Source organism: Octopus bimaculoides, chromosome 12 (assembly GCF_046866305.1).
Source record: "Octopus bimaculoides isolate indiv1 chromosome 12, ASM4686630v1, whole genome shotgun sequence".
Lineage (NCBI taxonomy): Eukaryota > Metazoa > Mollusca > Cephalopoda > Octopoda > Octopodidae > Octopus > Octopus bimaculoides.
Genome location: NC_142939.1, coordinates 64,366,676 through 64,391,817, shown reverse-complemented (window position 1 = coordinate 64,391,817; position 25,142 = coordinate 64,366,676). Strand labels below are relative to the sequence as shown.

At 37.9% G+C, this 25,142-nt stretch overlaps 1 protein-coding gene across 1 annotated transcript in view; it reads right to left on the bottom strand.

The window, feature by feature from the left end:
* The window catches only part of LOC106883500 (uncharacterized), a 30,987-nt gene extending 6,992 nt beyond the window's left edge, over positions 1-23,995 (bottom strand). Inside the window, exons 1-14 of the mRNA XM_014934528.3 lie at positions 22,896-23,995; positions 20,614-20,656; positions 18,227-18,344; positions 16,002-16,283; positions 12,518-12,573; positions 11,305-11,390; positions 7,945-8,038; positions 7,526-7,628; positions 6,302-6,391; positions 4,905-4,992; positions 4,001-4,141; positions 2,170-2,309; positions 1,539-1,628; positions 735-857 (exon numbers count right to left, since the gene is read on the bottom strand). Of these exons, the coding sequence (XP_014790014.1) occupies positions 735-857; positions 1,539-1,628; positions 2,170-2,309; positions 4,001-4,141; positions 4,905-4,992; positions 6,302-6,391; positions 7,526-7,628; positions 7,945-8,038; positions 11,305-11,390; positions 12,518-12,573; positions 16,002-16,283; positions 18,227-18,344; positions 20,614-20,656; positions 22,896-22,989 (1,548 nt within the window). The 5' untranslated portion in view covers positions 22,990-23,995. The remainder of the gene's footprint in view (positions 1-734; positions 858-1,538; positions 1,629-2,169; positions 2,310-4,000; positions 4,142-4,904; positions 4,993-6,301; positions 6,392-7,525; positions 7,629-7,944; positions 8,039-11,304; positions 11,391-12,517; positions 12,574-16,001; positions 16,284-18,226; positions 18,345-20,613; positions 20,657-22,895) is intronic.
* Positions 23,996-25,142: the final 1,147 nt, after the last annotated feature.

Here is a 25,142-nt window from a genome sequence, read left to right as displayed (position 1 = left end):
CAGTTGTTACCAAGCATCTTATCTAATGCTCCAAAAATCCCATCAAATCACAATTTTTTCCCTTTCATTTCATGGTTGATAAATAAAGTACCAGCCTGAAATGGCACTTTATTTATTGGGTATGAAATGATCAAATGCAAAGATGACTTCAGCTGGATTTGAACTCTAAGTGCTGTGATCTGGAATATACACCATGTGGTATATTATCCATTGCTCTAATCTCTAATGACCCCACTCCCTCCACCAATTGACTGCTTTCTGAAGGATACAGCTGACAATAATCTAGTGAGAAGAGAGTTTCATCTATGAAGGTTGTATGTATCTACAGAGGTGTTTTTTTGTTTTAAAACAATTTGAATTATGGAGAGAGGGACAGTGTGTGCGTGTGTGAGTGAGTGTATCTGTGTGTGTGTGTGTGTGTGTCTGTGTGTATTGTTTTAGATATTAATGTAAATCAAAGCGAAACTTAAGTAAGCTGAACAAAATAGGGCTCAGGTAGTGTCAAGTCTGTTTCTGTGATGTGAGTGCACATGTATCATATCCAGACATATGTGCATAGCTGCATAAATACATAGGCAGATGCATTCATACAAGTATTATCACTTACACACACACACACACACACACACAAAGCAAAACATCAGTCTATTCAACAAAACAAAACATAACATATAAGTAAAATATACAAACAAGGTGAAAGAAGAATTGAAGATGGAAGAGGAAAGGAACTTTACCAAAACTGAACAAGTTGAGTAGACAATATAGGAACCAGTTTTAGACTTGGCATTGCAACAGTCAATAGCAGATAATAACAATTCTCTTTGCATATTGGAACATCGGTTAATTTGGTCTTGGTCCTAAAATATAAAAGACATGGTATACAATACTATTTAATGGTAAATTCTATGAAATAATATACATATATATATGTGTGTATAGATATGTGCTGGAGGAGACCTATTGAGTCAAGTAAAATCAAAAATCAAATCACAATTAAATGGAAATTGTAGCTGTGGCCGATGCCAGTGCTGCTTGACTGGCTTTTGTGTTGGTGGAATGCAATAAGCACCATTCATGCATGTGTTGTTGCCAGTGCCACCTGACTGGTTCCCCATGGCGGTGGAATGTTAAAAGCACTATCCAAATGTGGCCAATGCCAGTGGTGCCTGGTTGGCTCCTGTGCTGGTGGCACATAAAAAGCACCCACTACATTCGGAGTGGTTGACATTAGGAAGGGCATCCAGCTGTAGAAACATTGTCGGATCAGATTGGAGCCTGGTGCAGCCTCCTGGCTTGCCCGTCCCCAGTCAAACCGTCCAACCTGTGCTAGCATGGCCCCACTTCTCAAAAAAAAGGTTGCCCATACATAACCTTCATCAATGTTCCTCATATTTGTTTTTAACAAATGTCTTTTTTCTTTTTGCTATCACTTTTTCAAAAACCCCCTATTGCAAGCATAAGATATCTAAGACTAAATTAGTCAATGTGCCCTAATAGAATGAAAGGTGGAGTTGCTAAGAAACAAACTTAATACTCACTTTGGTGTTTTTCACAGTAGGGTCCTTACAGATAACCCCAGTGCCACTGCAGGGAGCATCTAGTAACACACGGTCGAATGTATTCACTATCTGCACAAATAAAAACAAAAACTCTTTAGCATTCAGATTACTGTCAAATCTAATCCTTATTTATTCACATTATTTTGAATTAATCATATACTATCTTTCAGCTTTGAGATTTCAATGGTGTGAGTGTTTATTTTTCTAAAGACATTGTAGCAGAAAAGTGAGAGGCAGGACCGGGCTGGTTGAAAATACTAAAGGGTTAAAGTTAGTAAATCTATATTGTTATATTTCGGAAGAGTAATAACACTCATTGGTTGTTGTTTTGTATTTACAGTCAAGAAAGGTAGGTCGACTCATACACCAAGACGATTTTGGAGGACCCAAAATTCCATGGGAAATGCAGTAGGATTTGGAAAGATAGACACAGTGTTTCAATGTTTACATATGTACTGTGTCAACTCGTATGCTGGAAAATACAGTATTTCTTTATGAACATACAAACGTATATACAGACACTCACATACAAACATATATATAGATTACACACAATGTATACATATACACACACACAAATAAGAACTAACTACTGAAACAAGGGACTTACTTTGCTCATATTGCGACCATCATAGTTGGATACAACGACATTCATTATCCCCATACGATGAAGGTTAGCAATAACTGCATTTAATCGAGTCTTGTTGCTATCATTGGCAAATAATATACCTGTGTTTTTCATCAGAGCAGCTGCACAAGAAAAGCAAAAAATGGCATAAGAAAATACATACATCCCTACATATATATATATATATATATATGCATTTAATACACAGTATACGGATTTAACTAATCTGGTGGTATTCATAAAAAAAAAGTTCCTTTAATGGATTATGCTACTAACTGCATAGAAAACCAAAACAAAACAAAGGGATCGGATGTATAGTCTGATGCAGTTGAAATCCAATAAATCCAGTTGGTAATAATTGTTTTCTTAGGAATGTATAAAATATAGAGGAATATCTATTTCACCATTTAACATGGCAAATGATGAAATATTTTTATATTCTTTATATTTTATACATATATATATGTCATCATCATCGGTTAATGTCCCTTTTCTATGTTAGTAATGGGTAGACTAATATATTATTGAAGCAGTATCTTACATTGTGTGGGGACTGGCATGTCAAAGAATAAACCCAACGCTGCCTCTCTAAGCCATAAAAGGTGACTAAAACGACTACCCAAATGAACCCATGGCTCAGAGGTCCATCACTCGAGTGGTGCAAAGATATCACTGATAAATGATGGATGCAACAACACTATGTAACAGCGCATGCACCCAAACTGCAATGGGTTGGCAGTGATTATAATAGCCAGATGTCTTTCCTGTTGTTCACATTCACTGCTTTTTCAAGTAAGAAATCCCGTTTCAAATGTGGGAGCGGTTAAGCCATTTGGTGTGGTGGTGTTCGTAAACTGTGCGGCTCTCACAAGCACACGGTAGTGTAGCCAGTACAATTGCTTGGTACACCTTCAACTTGGTGGCCAGCCTAATACCTCTCCTCCCCCATACTGATTCATGCAGCTGCCCAAACGCTGAGCTTCCCTTCGCAATGTGTATGTGTGTTGACTCTGTCATCAATGTTCACAGAACTGGAGAATGCAATGCCGAGGTATGTGAACTTATTAACAACCTTCAGGGTTTCCCCATCGGCAGTGATAATTGGTTACACGTGCAGCTTTTGTGAGGTGGGGCAGGTTGGTACATAACCTTTGCCTTCTGTGTATTGATTGTGAGGCCTAAGTTATTGCAGATAGAGGTAAAACAGTTCATGCTCCGTTGCATCTGAGCCTCTGTGGTAGCATTGAGCATGCAGTCGTCTGCAAACAGGAAGTCACATATTGAGTCCTTTTTCACCTTGGTCTTGCTCTGTAGTCTCCACATGTTGAAGAGTTTGTCATCAGTCCTAAATCTGATCTTGACGCTGGTTTTGTCGATGCTGTGTGCATGCATGTGCATGCGTATACTTTGCTCTTGACATCATGTGCTGTTTATAAATGAGCATCACTATCATACATGCAATACTGGTCCTTTCCAGTGCTCCATGGAAAAACACATCAGGCCAGGGGCAAAATATTACCTTACTGGGAAACAGGTGAGGGTTGGTGACAGGAAGAGCATCCAACCGTAGAAAATCTGTGAAACAAACTCCATCTGATACATACACCCTTGGAAAAGCGAATGTTAAATGACGATGGTGATGATGAAATGAGTAAGGGTTGGTGAGAGGAAGGGCATCCATCCATTCAGAAATGTACCTCTAGAAATTCTGACTCATGCAAGCATGGAAAAGTAGACATGAAAACAATGATGGTGGCGATGATGATGATGAAATATCATCATATAGAAATAATAAAAATACATAATACCATACCAATATGTGTAGTCTTTCCTCCTGGGGCTGCAGCCATGTCTAAAACAAACTCATTCTCTTGTGGCCCCAGTGCCATGACTGGTAACAAACTTGATCCACCTTGTAATAAGTACTGACCTGACAAGTACTCCGGGGTGGCACCTGGAAAACCACCAAAGAAGAACGTTTATGCAAAAATTACAGGTGTTTTATCACCTCGCCACCCTGTATCAACCTTACTGGCCATGAGTTAATGATTGAACATCTATGTTGTTATTTAATCTGCTAGAAATAACAGCCAAATCTCTTTCAAACTACACTGTTATTGTCTTATATAAAGAAAGAACTCATCATAACATCTTTTACTTGTTTCAGTCATTGGACTGCAGTCATGCTGGGGCAAATGTCTCGACAGGTTCAGTTGAACAAATCGACCCAGCTACTTATTTTTTTGCTAAGCCTGGTGCTTATTCCATCAGTCTCTTTTGCTGAACTGTTATGTCATGGGGGATGTAAAAAAAAAACCAACATCAGTAATAGTCAAGCAGTGGTCACACACACACATGATGGGCTTCTTTCAGTTTCCATCTGCCAAATCCACTAGCAAGACTTAGCTCAGCTCAAGGCTATAGAAGACACTTGTGCAATGAGGCTGAAACAGAAACCTCATGGTTAAGAAGCAAGCTTCTTCATTACACTAAATTTCACATTTTAACACAATGCCCCTAATTCTAGTGGTACTTATGTTATCGACCGTGAAAGAATGAAAAGCAAAGTCAACTTTGACAGAATTTGAACTCAGAATGTAAAAGAACCACAAAAAAATGTTGCTAAGCGTCTTGTCTGACATACTAACGATTCTGCTAATTAGCTGCCTTAATAATAATAATAAATTTTCCAAAAGTATAAATATTGCATCACTTACCAATAGGGACTTGGGAATCATAAACAACTAAACCAACTTTTGTCCACTTTCCCAATGGATCCAAATTAACGCCACGATTGATTAATGCCTAAAAGAGGTAAAAACAACAAAGAATCAGTAAGTTTCAAAAAAAAAAAAAAAAAAGGATTCCTTCTTTATTCTACTGTAAAGAAGAAATTGCCTTTTGAAAGTCTAAATTTTGAATACTGAGCACAATACAAAATGGCAACCAAATTTCTTTAATAAGGGAAGCACACCAATGGATAAGGAAGTCTTAGACTTACTTATAAAACAACCAAGTAGACATGGTTGGATTACCTTTGATTGTAAGTCTGCATGATCAAGGTTGACCTGGGGTTAAACAATTTAGCTGAATGGGATAATTAGACAAGAAGTCTTTTGCCCAAAATGTCATGCAGTGAGACTGAACTCGAAACCACAAGGAGCCAGCTTCTTAACCACAAAGCCACACCTAAATGTATTTGTGTGAAAGTGTGCTTATTGCCCCTTATCTTCATGTGTGTTTGTGGAGGCATGTGGCTGAGCGGTTACGGTGTTGGACTCTCGGTCGTAAGATTGTGGTTTCAATTCTTGGACCAGACGATGCATTGCACTCTTGAGCAAGATCTTCATTTCATGTTGCTCCAGTTCACTCAGCTGGCAAAAAGGAGTAAACTTGTGATGGACTGGCGTCCTATCCAGGTGGGGAGACTCGAGATGGTAACTTTATCCATACCTGCGTGCATTTGCTGACTGTAAACAAAAGACTCCTTCATTTGTTTCCAGTTCTCTGCATTATTCTGTCCAGGCCCTTTGTTGTCCGACAGACTAAGGCATTATTACAATACTTAGGAACAAGAATTAAAATCAGGGTAGGAAATTGGCAGCAGAACCTCCACCCATCAACATGGTCATGTCTGACCCATGGAAACATGGCAAAGTAGATGTAAAGACTTTTATGATGATGGTCAGGATTGATACAATATAAAGGACATAATGGAAATTAATATGCACAAGTCAAATTTTGCAACACCTCTACATCACATATAAAAAAACGACATCGCTTAAATGGAAACCATTTTCGGCTTCGCACACCTGTGCTCTTTCCAAAACTTGCACCATAACACCCTCAAGAGTTTCAAACCCCACTTCTCTGATTTCTCTATTGAAGTACTCCTTCAGTTACACTAGGGTCTCCGGTTTGTTGATGTAAACCCTCTCTTTCAGGTATCCCCACAAGAAAAATTCCAGGCTAGTCAAGTCTGCAGAACATGAAGGCCAGTTGACATTGCCATAGCGGGAAATTATTCTCTTTCCAAAGCACTGATTCCCAGTTTGCAAAAATGCCTGTTTTATAAAAAATTCAGATTAAATGTGGTACAAAGATTAATGCTGACCTGCGCCAAATTCCTTCTGCGTGTTTTTAGAGTGTTGACCCGAATGGTAACTGGACGCTCCACCTCGCTGGCTTCCAAAAATTCAATGATCTACAAAGAAAGATTTCAGTATTGAAACATGGTTGGGGCATCTTGAAGAATTTTAGTTCAACAAATCAACCCTAGGACTTGTTTTTTAAGCCTGGTCTCTTTTGCTGAACTGTCAAGTTTCAGGAATGTAAACACAGCAACACTGGTTGTCAAGTGGTGGTGGGGGACAAACAGACATAAAGACACACACACACATACAAATATATATATATTCTTTTACTCTTTTACTTGTTTCAGTCATTTGACTGCAGCCATGCTGGGGTACCAACTTTAGTCAAGCAAATTGACTCCTGGACTTATTCTTTGTAAGTCTAGCACTTATTCTATCAGTCTCTTTCATCGAACTGCTAAGTTACAGCATCAGTTGTCAAGCGATGTTGGGAGGACAAACACAGACACACAAACATATATATATTTATATATATACAAGTCTTCTTTCAGTTTCCATCTACCAAACCCACTCACAAGGCTTTGGTCAGCCCGAGGCTATAGTAGAAGACACTTGCCCAATGTGCCATGCAGTGGGACTGAACCCGGAACCATGTGGTTGGTAAGCAAGCTACTTACCACACAGCCACTCCTGCATATATTATCATCATTTAACGTGCTTTTCATGCTGGCATGGGTTGGACAGGTTGACCAGGGCTGGCCAGCTGCACCAGGCTCCAGTTGTCTGGTTTGGCATGGTTTCTATGGCAGGATGCCCTTCCTAATGCCAACCACTTTATAGAGTGTGCTGGGTGCTTTTACATGGTGCCACATGAAAGCTTTTACATGACGTCACACAGGTCCTTTTATGTGGCACTGCACAGGCACTTACCCCATGGCACCCTACGGGTGCTTTTATGTGATGTCATACATATATGTATTATATATGAGAGGGCTTCTTTCAGTTTCTATCTACCAAATGCGTTCACAAAGTTTTGATTGGCCATGGCTATAATAGGGGACACTTGCCCTAGGTATCACATAGTGACATTGAACCTGGAACCATGTGGTTGGGAAGCAAACTATTTTACCACACAGCCACATCTGTGCCTTATTTTTGCACACACACACACATGTACAGAGATATATATCAGAGAATGCGAGAGAGAGAGAGAGAGGGGGGGGGAGAGGGAGAGAGAGAGTTACCTGATATGGGAAGATCTCCATCAATTTCATCATAAGATATTCATTATAATTATAATATTTACATAAGTCTTTCCTCAATCTTGCCATATATTCACATCGAGGCCTGAAAAGAAAGAGAATGAATAAAGTAGGTTAGTAACTTGAATATGGACAGTGATGAGTGATGACAAAGGGTGAATGATGACAGAGACAAAGGGTGAATGATGACACAAATAGAGTATAACATCCACTCAGTATCACGGTATAATTACTATATCAACACAAACACAACTATCAACAGTCGACACGTACTCTCAACCTTCTGACCTGCAACTGGGCTATTTATAATGGGTGGCTACTACCACTTCTTACCAGGAGGAGTGTAGTTTCACTATACAACAAAAGTAAAAAAATAAACAAAGAAAATATTCTTTACTTACGTATCTTCCTGTCGTCTCTCTTTGAAATTTGCCAAAACATGAATAACTTCTCGTATTCTGTGCTGAATAAGTACCAGGTCTGGCACTAATTTTTGTGTGCAAAGTTATGGAAAGTAACCAAAATTTAGAACTGATGTCTACACAGTCACAGAACACAAAACAGAAGATGAGTCAACAAGGAAACTTCTATGCTAGGCCTCAGAGAAATAGTAGCCAAATGTCCCTCAAACACCACACATCTTAACTCTTTAGCATTCAAATTATTTTGTTAAATGCAACACTTATTTATTCACACTGTTTTAAATTAATCATGCATTAACTTATGGATTTGAGATTTTGGTGAGATAACTGTTAATTTCTAGAACAATATTGTGGGATTGGTGTGAGGGGCCAGACACGGTTAGTTTGAACATCAAACAGGTAGAATATTTTGGTCAGATATGGCTGGTTTAAATAAAGTCTACATTGGCCAATGTAATCACTTATATACACATTATCAATATCTGAAGCATCTTATCAAATATAATAGGCTTCAAGAATATTGCTTAGATTCAGAAAGACGCGGGATTAAATGGTAAGAAAGAATCTGTGGATGCTGGGCTTCATTGAAGAAAAGGCAAGAGATCAGAAGATGTGGCGATTTGCTATACTTGGTAAGACATGTCAAGCTAAGTAAAATCGCTGTCTGCCATACATACAGACTTGTCCCTTCAGGTGTTAGTGCCACTTAAAAAGCACCCGTGCCACTGCTACATAAATGCACTCATGCCGGTGGCATATACAATGTGCCCAGCGCACTGTTAAGCGGATGGTGTTGGGGAAGGGCATCCAACCATAGAAACCATACAACAACAGACAGTCGGAGTCCAGACACTGCCCTGCTAGCCAGCTCCATGTCAAACCATCCAACCCATGCCAGTATGGAAAGCAGATGTTAAACAATGATGATAATCCACTGGTTGGTCACAGCTAGGAAACCTTTGATCCAAAGTCAGCTCGATCAGTGCTGACTTGGGGCTACATAAAAATGAGAAAATACAAAACAAACCAATGAGAGAGGAACAACGGTCGTCATGGGTCTGCTAGAAATAGCAGTCAAATCTCCCTCAATCTACACTCTATTAATGAATATAATGAACTATGTACTCCAAGGTACACTGTACTTGTGGGCAAAAAGTAGACTGGATGGTCATAACTGAAATCGTTTGGCTCAAAAGCTTGCTTATTAATCAGAGTTGACTTGAGACTAATTAACAACATGGTTTAAAATGTTGAATTTATGCTCAACCATTAACCCAAGTCTGTCAGAGAGAAATGACTGAATTGGCATTGGTCATCATTTACCTACCCTCCTCTATCAGAGAAAGGGCTAGAGCAGCCGCTGCAGTGCAGGGAAAGGAGCAGAGAAACTAAGACGAACTGCAATAAGAATGACATGACAGATGGGTGCAGAGCTGCTTTCAGATAAAGAGGAAGATATCCACTGTTTATGTTCAGACACTGTCATGGTAGTAAGGGGTAAAACAGGTGTAAGGAACCCTATATATTAATAGGTCAATTAGTGTTAACCCTTTCAGCATTAGGCACTTCTATTAAAATATTAAAAACTGAAAAAAAAAATTTTGGACAGAGATCAATTAACCCTTTTTAAGGGCCCACTTAAGACTGATCCTTAGTTCCATGATACAAATTCCTGCTTTAACTCTTTAGCATTCATATTATTCTGTCAATTGACGATGGTACAAAATGGCTGAGAGTGGGCACGACTACTAAAACTGGCATTCCATCGGTTATGACAACAAGAGAGTTCCAGTGGATGCGGTCAACAGAACAGCCAGCTCGTGAAATTAATGTGCAAGTGGATGAGTACTCCACAGACGCACGTACCCTTAATGTAGTTCTCAGGGAGATTTAGCGTGACACAGAATGTGACAAGGCTGATCCTTTCAAATACAGAAATAAACTGTCTTGCTCAAGGATACAACTTGCCGCCGGGAATTGAACTCAGAATCTTACGATCGTCAGCCTAATACCCTAACCACCAAGCTACGCGCCTTCACTCATGGCTACCAAATGGAGAGGTAAGTGAAGTCGGAGTGGGCGATAGACGTTTCTCGCAATTACATTAAAAAGGGAAGTAATAAGAAAACAAGGAAGGCTACTCAGCACAGCCTTACTCTCAGAAACATTATTTCTGGTGGAATACAATGCATCTGTTTTAATTTTGAAAATAAGGAATTTAATAAACTGTGACATTATTAAGCTTAGGTGCGGGAGAAAAAATAACAAGGCGCGTTGGCCGTGTGGTAAAAAGCTTGCTTACCAACTACATCGTTCTGGAAACTGAAAGAAGCCTGTCGTACATATGTGTGTCTTTGTGTTTGTCCACCACTACTGCTTGTGGCTACTTGTATTGGTGTGTTTATGTTCCCATAACTTAGCGGTTCAGCAAAATAGAATGATGGAATAAGTACCAGGCTTGAAAAGTATGTTCTAGAGTCAATTTATTCGACTAAAATTCTTCAAGGCAGTGACCCAGCATGGCTGCAGTCCAATGACTGACACAAGTAAAAGATAAAAGACATCAAATTCAATGGAAAATTTTCATTAAAATTCCTTTAAAAGAGCAAGTTTTTGCATCGCAGAACTAGAGACAATTTCTGGCAGGTTGGCATCAAAAGTATTAACACAAATACAGGTGCACCACTGGTTTTCCAGCAACTGATAGCTTGGCACTTCCTTAAATCAAAATAAATTATGAACAGGAACTTGTAATTCCTCTGACTACTAGTCTAATCCAATGCATGACCAATGGTGGTATAATGTACTGTGTTTTCATGAATTCGTTATGCTGCACTTGTTAGCAGCAATACCAAAATTTTAAGAGATCCCTTGTTTATTTAGCTTACAGTTATCTTTAGCATTCAAATTCTTCTGTCAAATGTAAAGCTTATTTATTCACATAGTTTTGAATTAATCATGCATTACCTCATAGCTTTGAGATTTGGATGATTTGTAGTGTAGGTGTACAAAGCTGGACTTGGCCAATTTGAACATAAAAACAACTAGAATATTTTGGCCGCATGTAGCTGGTTAAAATGCTAAATGTTTACCTTTATCTATAGTTACTACAGGTCACAGAACTGAGAGCACTAGTGGTTTTGCCAAACATGAACATCAACACATTGATTCAAGATAATGTAGAACTGTTAATGGTACTTTAGACGCATCAGAAGTGTATAATGACTATGGGTGGTCAGAGAAAACAAACAATTAATCTGTCATGCTTTTGAAATGAAGTATACTAATAAAATCAGTATATGAGAAATGAAAATATGAACATAGACAAAAAAAGGATATCTTCAGCTTCTATTTCTTGACCAGAGGGCAGAACAAACTTTTCAGTTTTTTTGATGCTGGACATCAATTCCTCTTCACCAAGTTCACTGAAAAGAAAATACGTATACAAGATAAGAAATCTAAGCATTGACATTAACGTCCTTCTTCCATGCTGGCATGGGTTGGAAGGGTTTGACAGGATCTGATGGGCCAAAGGATGGCATTGTGCACTGATGTCTACTTTGGGATGGTTTCTATGGCTAGATGCCTCAGTGGTTAGAGCCTAAGGCTCACAATCATAAGGTCGTGAGTTCAATTCCTGGATCAAGTGTTCTTGAGCAAGACACTTTATTTTCACGTTCCGATTCATTCAGCTGTAGAATTGAGTTGCCATGTCACTGGTGCCAAACTTTATTGACCTTTACTTTTCCTTTGGATAACATCAGTGGCGTGGAGATGGGAGGCTGGTATGCATGGATGACTGCTGGTCTTCCATAAACAACCTTGCCTAGACTTGTGCCTCAGAGAGCAACTTTCTAGGTGCAATCTGATGGTCATCCATGACCAAAGGGGGGGTGTCTTTACCTCATTTTTTTTACTATGGCTGGATGCCCTTCCTAATGCCAACCTCTTTACAACATGCACTGGGGGCTCCTTACGGTCACAGACACTAGTAAAGTTGCTATGTAACTAGTAAGACTTCTAAAACTGGGGTGAGATGGAAGCAGCTGTATGCTTGAAAATGAGGGTTGAAGTAAGGGACAAGAGGGTGGGGCAGAGCAGGTTCTTGCATTAGGAGCAACATGGCTACTCACATTTAGGGAAGAGAGTATGAAAGAATCAGTTGTGGGTGCGGAGAGATAAATAGTGGCGATGGTGCTGCATAAAAAGCACTGGTGATGGTGCCACATAAAACGCACTGGTAATTGTGCCATGTAAAAACGCATTGGTAATGGTGCCACATAAAAAGCACCGAGTAAACTCAGTAAAATGGTTGGCAGCGTTAGGAAGGGCATCCAGCTGCAGAAACGCTGCCAAAACAGCCCATAGAACCTGGGGCATCCCCTGGCCTTGCTAGCTCTTGTTAAGCTGTCCAACCCATGCCCACTTGGAAAATGGAAAAACGAAAAGGGAAAAGATTTTGTTTTACATCTCTCCACTCAATATTTCAAGAATTCTCCCCTCACCACATATAATAAACAAAGAACCACATGACAATAGCAAATAAACTTACGCATCTCGTTTTTCTTTCTTCCGTATTTTTGCAGATTTCTTCTCTATGGGAAGCAACTGGTGTTTTAAATAACAAATAAATAAACAAAAATGAACAATTAAGTAAATGTACGATTTGTTAGATGTTAGGTCAAAAAAGTGAAATGCTACGCACTTGCATACACCATCAGATCATTCTAATAGTTTCTATAGCTGGATGCCCTTCCTAATGCCAGCCTCTTTACAACATGTACTGAATGCACATTAAGGTCTGAAGCACTAGTAAAGTTGCCAGTACATCCCTAGGGCCTGCATACAACATCAAATCATTTTAATATGGGAGTCTGAAACATTTTGGCAGAGCTGTTTTGGCATTGCTTAACTGGCATTACTCGTTTGATGCTAATTTATTTGACATCAGACATTATATGCTTTTCTCATTCTCTCCCTCTTTGGTTATGTGTGTGAGCAGATCAACACAAACTAAGAACAAGCCTGTATTTATACACCTCAATGCTTAGCACATCAACACCATAGTTTACTCATGGTGAGCCACCGATTAGCACAACCAGTTACAGCACAATGATGGGAATACAATAAGAGATATCCATAGTATCTTGTCACTTTGTAGTGTTCCCCTTCTCAGTAACTGATACCGAAGAGAAGATAACTGCCCTGAAATGCATACATCCATCAGTCTGGTTAGGGGGCGCTTCAAACTGACTTAGCATATTTACATACAGCAAAACATTTTCTCCATGACAAAATACAGCAGATTTTTTATGGGTTTGAATATGCTCCAAGCATATTTGAACTGGTAACAAGGTTATATTTCTCTTCATGAAGAGACAGAGTGTTTGTATTAGTCATGTCCAATCAATAAATTGTAATGTTTCTATCTCCCAATCTGTATGTGCATATTTCTCTGTATGTGTGCAGTCAATAACTATTGTTGCCAAAATAGGTTCACTGTCCAGTCAGCAGTGACAAACCATCTGAATCCAAACAGCTGTGATGAATCAGCTCATTCTATATGGTATATAGCTTTCTTTTATGGCTGGTCACCTTGCAGAGAGAAATACATAATCACCAGCTGCTATTGACAACTAAGATTAACACAGATTAACACAGATTAACCTTAGAGCATTCACATTACTCTGTCAAATCTAATGTATATGTATTGTTTTGAATTAATCATGCATTATCTTGTAACTTTGAGATTCCAATGTTGGGACTGATTATTTTTTTAATGACATTGTAGGATAGGTGTAAGAGGTTGGATCTGATCAGCCTGAACATGACAGAAAGGTAGAATATTTGGGCCAGATTTGGCCAGTTTACAAGCTAAAGGGTAAGCTATATTAACAAAAGCACCAGCAAGGCTGATTGATTAAAAAGTTCTTCAGAATCATTCGGAATTGTTTCCTCTATTAGATATTTAGTAAATGGTGTACGAGAGATGATGAAAGAGGCAGACATAAAGCATGAGGTGAATGTGAGACAGATGATATTCAAGGAAGATGGAAAATACTATAGGTGTGATTTAAGGGCATTTTGATTGCAAGGAAACACATCTGTTTATAAGTGGACTGAGTTCTATAAAGTTAAGGAGAATGTATATATAATATATATATATATATCTTAATATATAAAGCAGAAGTTGTGTGTCTGTGTGAAGCCTTTTTAAAAGTTTATATAAATCCACATTTTCCACTTTTTCGTTAACATTTTTACATCAATGGAATTTTCTCGATCTGAACTTTCCAGTGCAGTAATTAGATTTTTAAAATACCGTTTACTTTGTGTGATTTAAGGGAGATTTGGCTGTTGTTTCTAGCAACTTTTATATTTCTTCCCTTCTACCTGGGACAGCGTTCTTACACACGCGCTCAACAGAGAGAGAAAGTGATACATACAACGTCATAGATTAAACTTTCTTCTCAGTATTCTTTACCTATTTTTCATAACATTGATACGTAAAAACACACACGACCACACATACATAATCTGTAACAACATACACATTGCTCCCGTTCTCTATCTCCCCCTCTTCCTCTCTCGCTCTCGCAAACGTATACACGTGCAAGTAAACACAATCATTCACGTTCGTCAATATGGCATAACTACAGAGTTGTACCCACCGACTTTGGAAGGTCATAACTTTCAGAAAAATGAATATTTTTTAATGAAATTTTCTATGCATATATTATTTATTATGTAGATTCCGAATATACAAAAATTTTCAGTGAAAGTGTTTTGGGAGGAGGGTGGGGGACAATTTTCGGAAATTCCACTTAAATTCCTCTTAACTTCCAGGAAAATGAATATTTTTTCGTGAAATTTTCTACAAATATACCTTGATGTATGTACATTTCGAGCATGTAGGAATTTTGAAGGAAACAACTGCAGGTTATTTTTGAGAAGTGTTCCCCACTCGGTGGTGTTTCGGAGCAAGTCGTCCATATTTGTTTAATTTTTCTCTATTATGTGCGTAAGTGCATCCATAAATTTCTAATGAAGTAATAGGCAGTGAAGAGAAGCCGTCATAAGAAAACTTTTAACTACCTCTAGCCCTTTCTCCCCCTCTCCCTCTCTTGCTCTCTCAAACGCATACACATGCAAGTACACGATCATTCAGTAAAATATAACTCATGTTCAGCGATAATTTGTATATATATTTATGGAAATGTACTTCCATAGCAAGTGACCTGATCTAAGATCGTGTGCTGAATCAAAAACAATTGCAGCACTGAATTTTCTCAGTGAATAGGTTGTGGTCTCAAAGCAATGAAAATATTTTGACAAATTAAATTTAAATGTTGAAGTGAATCTAATGGTTTTTGTGTGCTTTTAAATGGCTTATAAACACCTTTCAAGCTGCAATTGTTTTTATATATATGTATATATATAACGTAGGTGCAAGAGTGGCTGTGTGGTAAGTAGCTTGCTTACCAACCACCTGGTCCATGGTTCAGTCCCACTGTGTGGCACCTTGGGCAAGTGTCTTCTACTATGCCTCAGGCTGACCAAAGCCTTGTGAGTGGATTTGGTCAATGGAAACAGAAAGAAGCCCATCATATATATATGTGTGTTTGTCCCCCCACCATCACTTGGCAACTGATGCCGGTGTGTTTACGTCCCTGTAACTTAGTGGTTCAGCAAAAGAGGCCAATAGATTAAGTATTAGGCTTACAGTGAATAAGTCCTGGGGTCGATTTGTTTGACTAAAGGCAGTGCTCCAGTATGGCTGCAGTCAAATGACTGAAACAAGTAAAAGAGTATACATAAATATCATCATCATCATTTACCGTCTGCCTTTCATGCAGGCATGGGTTAGGCAGAAGACTCCCCCAAGCTACTGTGTGTGTTTTGGCAGGGTTTTTACAGCTGGATGCCCTTCCTAACACCAACCACCCAGCAGAGTGGACTACATATATATCAACTCTCCCTCATCAGATTACAACAAAAACAAAATAAAGTAGCAGAGACTTTAAATTCAAACTTACATCATCATCATCATCATCATCATCACCAGTATCATCATCGTCTTCATCACTGGTACCATCAGCCTCTTCTGCATCACCATCGTCTTCCCCATCATCATCATCATCATCTTCCGTATCTCCACCTTTTTCTTCTTCTTCTTCTTCTTCCTCATCACCACTGCTGATACCAGGAATCTCGTCATCTGGGAGTTCACTGTCATCACTGTCAGCATCAAAAAGGGGTTTGCGCTTAGGCTCGGGACTAAGGGTTTCCTCAGCCTTGTTTACTGAAGGGGATTCCTCCTGTATTACAGAATAAAATAAGACAAATAAAGAAAGGAAGACAAAGAAAAACATTGCCTCATCTACATTAAAAGAAAAAAGATATTTCTCTGATTACACACACACACACACACACATACATACATACATATATATATATATAAGCACACACATATCTACATGTACACACACATATACAGGGTGTCCATAAATTACCTTTACAATTTGAAAAATTAAAAATAAGGATAATTCAGAAGAATTTATTAGAAAAGATTAAGTATGCACATATGTATGTATATATATGCATATATATCTATATTATTATTTCCAAGTAAGTTTTATCTATATATGTACATATATATATATATATATATATCATCATCATCGTTTAATGTCCGCTTTCCATGCTAGCATGGGTTGGACGATTTGACTGAGGACTGGTAAGCCAGAAGGCTACCCTTCCTAACGCCAACCACTCCGAGAGTGTAGTGGGTGCTTTTACATGCCACCGGCACAAGGGCCAGCCACACAAGTATATAATTTTATAAAAAAAACATTTCAGTACCGGTTTCAGTCATTGAGTCTCTTTCAACTGTAAGCATGGAAAACAATTAAAAGAAAAGTTTTTTACAAGAATATTTGCATAGTATTCAAATACAGGGGGCATTTTCCTTGTTTCTGCCTGTCTCTGTCTCTCTTGTGGATTCGAGGTCGTTGTGAATTCTTGGCAGAGAAGAGGGAGGAGGAGGAGAATGCAGGAGTGGTATGATAGTAGTAGGATGTTAAATGGTCAAGTGCCCTGAAAGTGACTTGTTGTGGATGGTAGTAGGGATTGAATTCATGAGACATCTCTTTTGAATGTATTGTTTATAATATTTGCGTAAGTGTTATTCTAAACAGCAATGGTAGCAAAGTAAGGAAGGTGGTGGTGGAGAGGAAGAAGATGAAGGAGAAAGAGAAGAGAGAATAATAAGGGAATGCAGGTGGTATGATAGTAGTGGGATGTTAAATGGTCAAGCGACCTAAAAGTGGCTCATTGCGGATTATAGTAGTGATTGGAACTGTCTTTTTAATGAATTCTTGGGTATCTCTTGAATGTATCATTTTTAATATTTGCATCTGTGTTCTTCTTCTTCTCTGCCAAGAATTTACAATGACCTCGAACACACAAGAGTAAACAAGAGAGACAGAGACAGGCAGAAACAAGGAAAATGCCCCCTGTATTTGAATACTATGCAAATATTCTTTTAAAAAACTTTTCTTTTAATTTTTCCAAAATTCAATTGTTTTCCATACTTACAGTTGAAAAAGTCTCAATGACCGAAACCGGTACTGAAATGTTTTTTATAAAATTACTTTAGCATTTTCTACCTTGACTTTTTTCTATATATATATATATATAAACTCCTGTGTTATTTTTCAACCTTCTACATAAAAATACATATATATATATATACATATACACACTTATATATATATGTATACATATATACACACATACTTATATCCAGAATGTAGCAAAACCATAAGTATGGCACTAGGTAGACAGTTGATAACAGTGTCTTCATGGAGCTAATCTTTTACAATTTTTCTTCTCAGTGACCATCATGATTTTGCTACGCCTCTTTCAGTCTCTGTCCATCAAATCCACTCACAAGCCTTTGTGGTCAGCTTTGGGGGCTATTAGAGTGGAAGACATTTGCCCAAGACACTGCTTTCTAGTGGGACTAATTAGGGAGCAAAATTCTTAGTCACACAGCCATGCTTGATCTTCAGTGAACCATGAAATCAAGAAACCCGAGAACCACAGATCTCCCTCTTGCCTTGGCTTTGCAAGCAAAGATTTATAGAGAGAAGACATCCATGTTTGTTGCAGACTTACTGACGTCCCACAAGTCCAATTTAGGACAAATATGCATGACTGCACCGATAATAACCAATTAAACAACAAATCCAGAACTTACATCAGATTTGCTGGAGCTTTTCTTCACTTTCTTCTTTTCTTTAAGCTTCTGTTTAGCTTCTTCTTTTAGAGTTGATTTTTCTTCACGAATTCTCTTTTTTTCAATTCTTTTCTTCAATCTTAAACATAATAAATGACAAATTATGTTAAACACATCACAGAGCAAATAGGTATGCATGTATATTAGAATACTAGATTTTCTGTCATACAAGTCAACATTAGTATCCAGTGTAAATATGTAGTGTGAACATTCAAACATCATTTCTATCTGTGCAAATTTGAAAGCATTTTCATGTGGAATTTTTGGTTCTCCAAAGTCATGTTGGTATCTAAGTCGACCTACCCTTTTTTGATGGTAAATTTTGGTCTGAAAAATATGACTTTGTATGCCAGAAAATATGGTATGTAGAACTATATATGAATATGCAGTTCTATAAACTATATATGGTTCTAGTGTAAATATCCTACATATCAATATATATAATTCTAAAGACTGCGAGCTGGTGGAATCATTACCATACTGGGCAAAATGCTTAGCAGCATTTTGATTGTCTTTACTTTCTGAGTTCAAATGCCACCAAAGTTGACTTTGCCATTCATCTTTTTGGGGTCGATAAAATAAGTACCAGTTGCATACTGGGGTTGATGTGGTTGATTTGCCTCTTCCCCAGAGGTTGCTGTCCTTGTGTCAAAATTTGAAACCAATCTGCAGAATGGTTGTTGTTAGGAAGGGCATCCAGCAGTAAAAACCTGCCAAAACAGTTACAGAAGTCCCTTGCAGGCTCTTGCCAAACAGTCCCACCCATGCCAGCATAGAAGGCGGATGTTAAATGATATGTGGTTCTAATTCATATAGGCTAAGTATCATTACTGCTCCCTATGTATTTCCTTAGGCCCTGTAAATCATTCCCAAATAAATTGAACTTCATATTCAAGGCACCAATGAAGCTACAAGGTGTTATTTAGGCACTCAACTACGAGTTCACTACATCTTACAGCAGAAACAGCTGTAAGCTAATGAAGCCCATAAAATAATCATTTATTCTTTTGTCATCTCTCTTTCTTATTCTTATATATATATATATATGTCATCAGCACTGGCCACAAATGATTTAACTCACTCTAATAAACAGCAATCACAACACTGAAATCTTGACGCTATGAGATGATGCTTGGTTAATTCAAAATAATGTGAATAAACAAGCATTATATTTGACAGAGTAATCTGAATGCTAAAGGGTTAAATTGGCCATATCCAGCTCAAATATTCTACCAGTCTTATTATTAAACCAGCCAGATCTGGCCTCTCACACCTATTCTACAATGTCATTCTGAAAATACACAATCACATCACTGAAATCTCAAAAATATGAGATAATGCATGATTAATTCACAACAATGTAAATAAACAAGCATTACATTTGACAAAGTAATCTGAACGCTAAAAGTTAAGAGGTGCATTAGATATGAGGAAACGGAGAATGATTTTTCTCAAGTGTTTTGACAATGTGAGTGAAAGAGGTCCAGAGAGATGTGTTGTCTTTCTTTTGTTCTGTGATCTGAATATAAATACTTGTTTTATTCAGTTTCCATACATGAGATTAAGGGATTGTTTTTTTATGTCATAAAAGAGAAAAATGCTTGCTGTGAACCAAGACACATGGCTCAGTGGTTAGAGCATCGGGCTCACAATTTTGAGGTAATGAGTTCGATTCCCAGACCGGGCTGTGTGTTGTGTTCTTGAGCAAGACACTCTCCAGTTCACTCAGCTGGAGAAATAAGTTGTGATGTCACTGGTGCCAAGCTGTATCGGCCCCTTTGCCTTTCCCTTGGATAACATCAGTGGTGTGAAGAGGGGAGGCTGGTACGTATGGGTGACTGCTGGTCTTCCCTAAAACAACCTTGCCTGGACTTGTACCTCAGACAGGAAATTTCTAGGTGCAATCCCATGGTCATTCATAACCAAAGAGGGTCTTTACCCTTTTTTACACCATAAATACTACACATAGCCGCTTGATAATTAATTAGTTGATAAACTTTTAAGCATTTAAACTGGCCATATTTGGCTCAAATATTCTACCAGTCTTATGTTTAAACCAGCCAAATCTGGCCTCTCACACCTGTCCTACAATGTCATTCTAAAATGAAAACAATCACATCATCGATCAAAATATTGGAGCTTCAGGATAATGCATGATTAATTCAAAACAATGTGAATTAATAAGGATTAGATATGATAGAGTAAATCTGAATGTTAAGGGATTAACATGCACATAATCATAACATAAGCAGCAGAATTGTTAGACATTGAATTATGATGGCAGATATTAAAAAAGAAGAAAAAACCCATAAAACAGACACACATACAAAACAACATTGTCTGCTTACCTCTGTTTCTGACGATGACTTAATTCATTGAAGTCTTTTTTCTCTGGAAAATTACAGAAAACAAAACAAGTTGTACATCAAATACAGAAGCTTTTGAAAAATGTGTGTGTGTGTGTGTGTGTGCATAGACAAGAAACAAAGCTGCATGGTTAAGATGTTCACCTCTCTAACATATGATTTTAGCTTCAGCCCATTCTGCATGTGGGTGTGTATGTATATATATAATATATATATACACACACACACACATATATATATATATATATATATATATACAGGGTGTTATAGGTACATCATTGTCATTCTATATTTTTAATTTTGTGCATGCTCATTGCTTTTGATTTTGTCAACGACACAGAATATTAGGGTCAGTTGGGCACTGTCTGTGAGAAAAATACCATGATGCAATTCACTCTGCCAGAAACTTGGAAACAACATGTTGTACTGCAGGCATTTTCACTGGAAGCTCCAATACGAACATTTCAGAATGAGTGTCATTCTAAGGACAGTGCAGAGGATTCAGAAAGAGTTGAATGAGTCTAATGGTGATTACAAAGATACGAAGAAAAGAACTCTTGAATTTGTTGGTGAGATCCAGGCCATGATTGACAACGATCCCTCCAAGTAAAAAGCACCCATTATACTCTCAGAGTGGTTAACATTAGAAAAGGCATCCAGCCATAGAAACCATGCCAAGTCACACTGCAACCTGGTGCAGCTCTCCGGCTTACCAGTTCCAGGCAAACCATTTAACTCATGCCAGCATGGAAAGCGGATGTTAAATGATGATGACCATTCCTGTTCTTGAATAGCACACTTACTCCCTAAGATGGGTGAATTCCATGACTTGGCCCCTGGGTGCTTTTAAGAGTCCACTCTGTTACACTGTAAGGAGATACTAACGTGAAATACAATCCACTGAGACATGAGTTAGTACCAGTGTTGTGCAGTTAGGAGATATCACAGGACTGTGTAGGTAGACAGCATCTTTGGAGGATGCCCATTTAGTCAAAATTTATGAGAGAATCAAATGAAGAAATCCTTTTACTCTATTTGTGTATTTATTAGTATAACCTCTTTTTAATCCCTTTTACTTTGCACCAGGTAAACGGCGCTATTTTATACACAAAACTAGCACCTGTGCCGGTGGCATGTACAGAGCAGCTTCTGAGTGTTGGGCCTCCTGGAAGCAATGTGGCTGATGCTGGGGTCATGTGACTAGCACTTGTGCTGGTGGTCAAGTATGAAGCACCTTTCAAGCATTGGGCCTCATGGTGGTGACCATGACCTTTGGCAAAATGTTGTGCTTGAGAAGAAGACCCACGAAGCCAAGTGAAATGATAGTCATGGTAGATACTGGTGTCATGCAACTGACACTCATGCTGCTGGTATGTAAAAGCATTCATTACACTCTTGGAGTGGTTGGTGTTAGGAAGGGCATCCAGCTGTGGGAACCATGCCAAATCAGACGTTTTAGGCTATAGAGATTCCGATTCTGAAAAAAAAATTTCAAAATTTCGACCCCCCCCCCCCGTTTTTATATAGATCCACAGGGTAAACCTAACCCTAACCCTAGTTTTGTGAGATTTGACTGTTATTTCTAGCATGTAAATAGCCTGCTTGGTGGGGTGGGGGATTGAAATTTTTCAAACAATTTTTTTTCAGAATCGGAATCTCCATAGCCTAAAACGTGGGATTCCGTAAAAAAAATTAATAAATAAGGGGGGGGGGGGAAGGTTCAGATTACATATAGTCCGTCTCCGCCGAGGGGACTTTAGGAAAATTTACAAGATCCGATTTTTCCGTCATAACTTTCGGTAAAATGGATACATATTGAACCCTTTGGATTGCGTGTCCCATAACTAAACGATCCAAATATGGGTAAAATCAGTACTAGACCGAAATGAATAAACGGGTCAATTATAAACCTGAGAATGCTGATGCTTCAGCATGGTCACAATCCAAATTAAAACCAGAAAAGAAATTTTAAGTACCAATTATATGAATGAGATAAAACGATTTAAAACAAGCGCCAGGCAATGTAAGACTTAACTTTGCAATGATTTTGTGCTTTTTCTTCATATCGAATAAAACACCAATTTAAAACCATGACAATTAAAAATAGACAGTTAAAAGTAATTCTAGAGTAGAAGAATAAATAATAATTGGTGTAAAATAAGAATAATGTACGAAGATGATATCTTAAGGATGATCTCGAGACTTTTAAACAGAAACACGTGGTGAAATGCGACAAGCACCTTGGGTCAGTGTTTAATTCTTACCTTGTAAAGATTTCGGAAGTTTTGGCTCTGATTGTTTTTTAGTTTTTCTGCCAGGTCCTGATTTGGGCCGTTCCAAATCTCTTTTCCGTCCCATGTCTGTGTGTGTTTTAATTAATTTGATTTAAAAATGGAATAAAATAAATAAAATAATCGTTACGATTAACTACTAGTGATCAACACGTGTAGAGACGTGTTGAGATTGAAGAGTTACTTCCTAGTGAAGCCGGATATCACAAGGGGGGTTACTTCCCTTAGACGAACCAAACCTTGGGGACCTTTAAATCGGGTTTGCGATGCCTGAGGCTTCAATCGCTTTATGAATGGCACGCCGAACGAAAAATCTGTTATTTTCTTCGTAGTTCTACCCGCTTCTCGGGAAAGGTTGCCCATACCTGCTTTACATGGTTGATCGACAGGCTAGAAATAGCACATTTCTCCTCAAATTATATTCTGCTGTTTTTGAAGAGTGCAGTTCACATTTGTTAATATATTACTGCATCGACCAGGCTTTTTACAAGTTGTTGTACACCACTGGTCACAATGCGCTTCCAACTCTTCCCTCGTTACCCTACTGTTTTCCATATTGACCAAAATCGTTTAACTAAATCGTCTTCCCATTGTTGTGGAAGCTTTCCGAGTAGTCTTTTCCGATGCACTCGGAAAGTGCACGGATCCCATCTGTTGTCTGTGAGCCTTGCGACAAGTCCAGCCCACCCCAGCAGAACTTGATCTTTTTTTTAAAATATAGTCTAAGATATGAGGTGGGGCAAAATGAGTAATTTCTTATTCTTCTGTTATTTTTTCTTTATTTCTTTGAAATTATTACATTGCAAGTATTGCATCCTTCACTTTGTATCGCTACACCATCTTTAGGAGTAAAAAATTGGTCTCCGTAGTTGTTGAAGCTGGAAGAGCCAGGTACATAGTCAAATGACCACTACTTCTTTTTTTTCAAGAAATTTTTGCTCAACTTTAGCAGGATTGTAACTGAAGTTGCTAATAAAATGTCTGGATAGTTTTTAGTGTTTAACAATATTTTTTTCTCTGTTGGATTCCAACTCAACTGTTTCTCACACTAATGTCTAATTTAATAATTTTCACGTTTCAAGGAATGATGTCTAAAATATGGAAAATGAGTAGTTTAAATTTCAATAATTACTTCCCTTTAACTGCGTCGCGTGTAAATATATCGCGAAGACACTCCAGCAGATAGCGGAAAAGCTACAGAGAATATTTTATCTTTAGTCTGTTTTATTTAGTCGAGTTTCGTTAATTTCATATCATATTCAATTTCCCCGTGATCTTCTTTCAATTAACCTAGATATTTAATTTTCTTTCCCCCATTCTGACGTATAGGAATGGATATTGATGTATATGGGTCTGTTTTCGAATGTGATCCTGGAGAATTGGATTGGCAAATTTACTTTATCTTGGCTTACTCGTTTTGTCCCAGCTAAATTTGCCTTTTATATACTCAAAGAGAGCGGCGATTATTTTCTGAAATACTGATCAGATCATGTTATAATGTTTTTAATGCAATTAGAGAACGTCATTTGCTTCGCTGGTATAGTTTTTGTAAGGTAGTGAAAATTTGTAATATACATATATATATATATATATATATATATATATATATATATATATATATATATATATATATATATATATATATATATATATATATATATATATATATATATTGTCTCTAAGTAAAATACGAACAATTGTGGCCACAGTCACAGACATGAGCTTCTGCTAAAAGTCCATATGTTTTCAGCCATCCAGTTAGATGGTCCTGGTCACGGCTGATTTCAAACAATTCCAATAAGCGAAACGGAGGACATTGCATGATATTCATCTTGAAACCTTCCAAAGTGGCAACAGAATAAATTTAATTTTAGCGTGATAATTTCCAAAGTGGCAACAGAATAAATCTTAGTGTTATAATTTCCACAGTGGTAACAAAATAAATTTTAGCGCGATCTCGGGTAGAGAATAAAATGAAAGTGAAAATTGTGATGTTTTAGGGTTTCCAGTTGGACATGGAAAGTAGAAATCTACGGGTGCACATAATAGAGAAAAATGAAACAAATATGGACGACTTGCTCCGAAACACCACCGAGTGGGGAACACTTCTCAAAAATTGTCCCCCACCCCCTCCCAAAACACTTTATCCGTCTTTGTATTTGTATACATTCGCTGCTTTCTTCCAAGGAATCTAATGCTCTTAGCTTAGTTTTTCTTTCC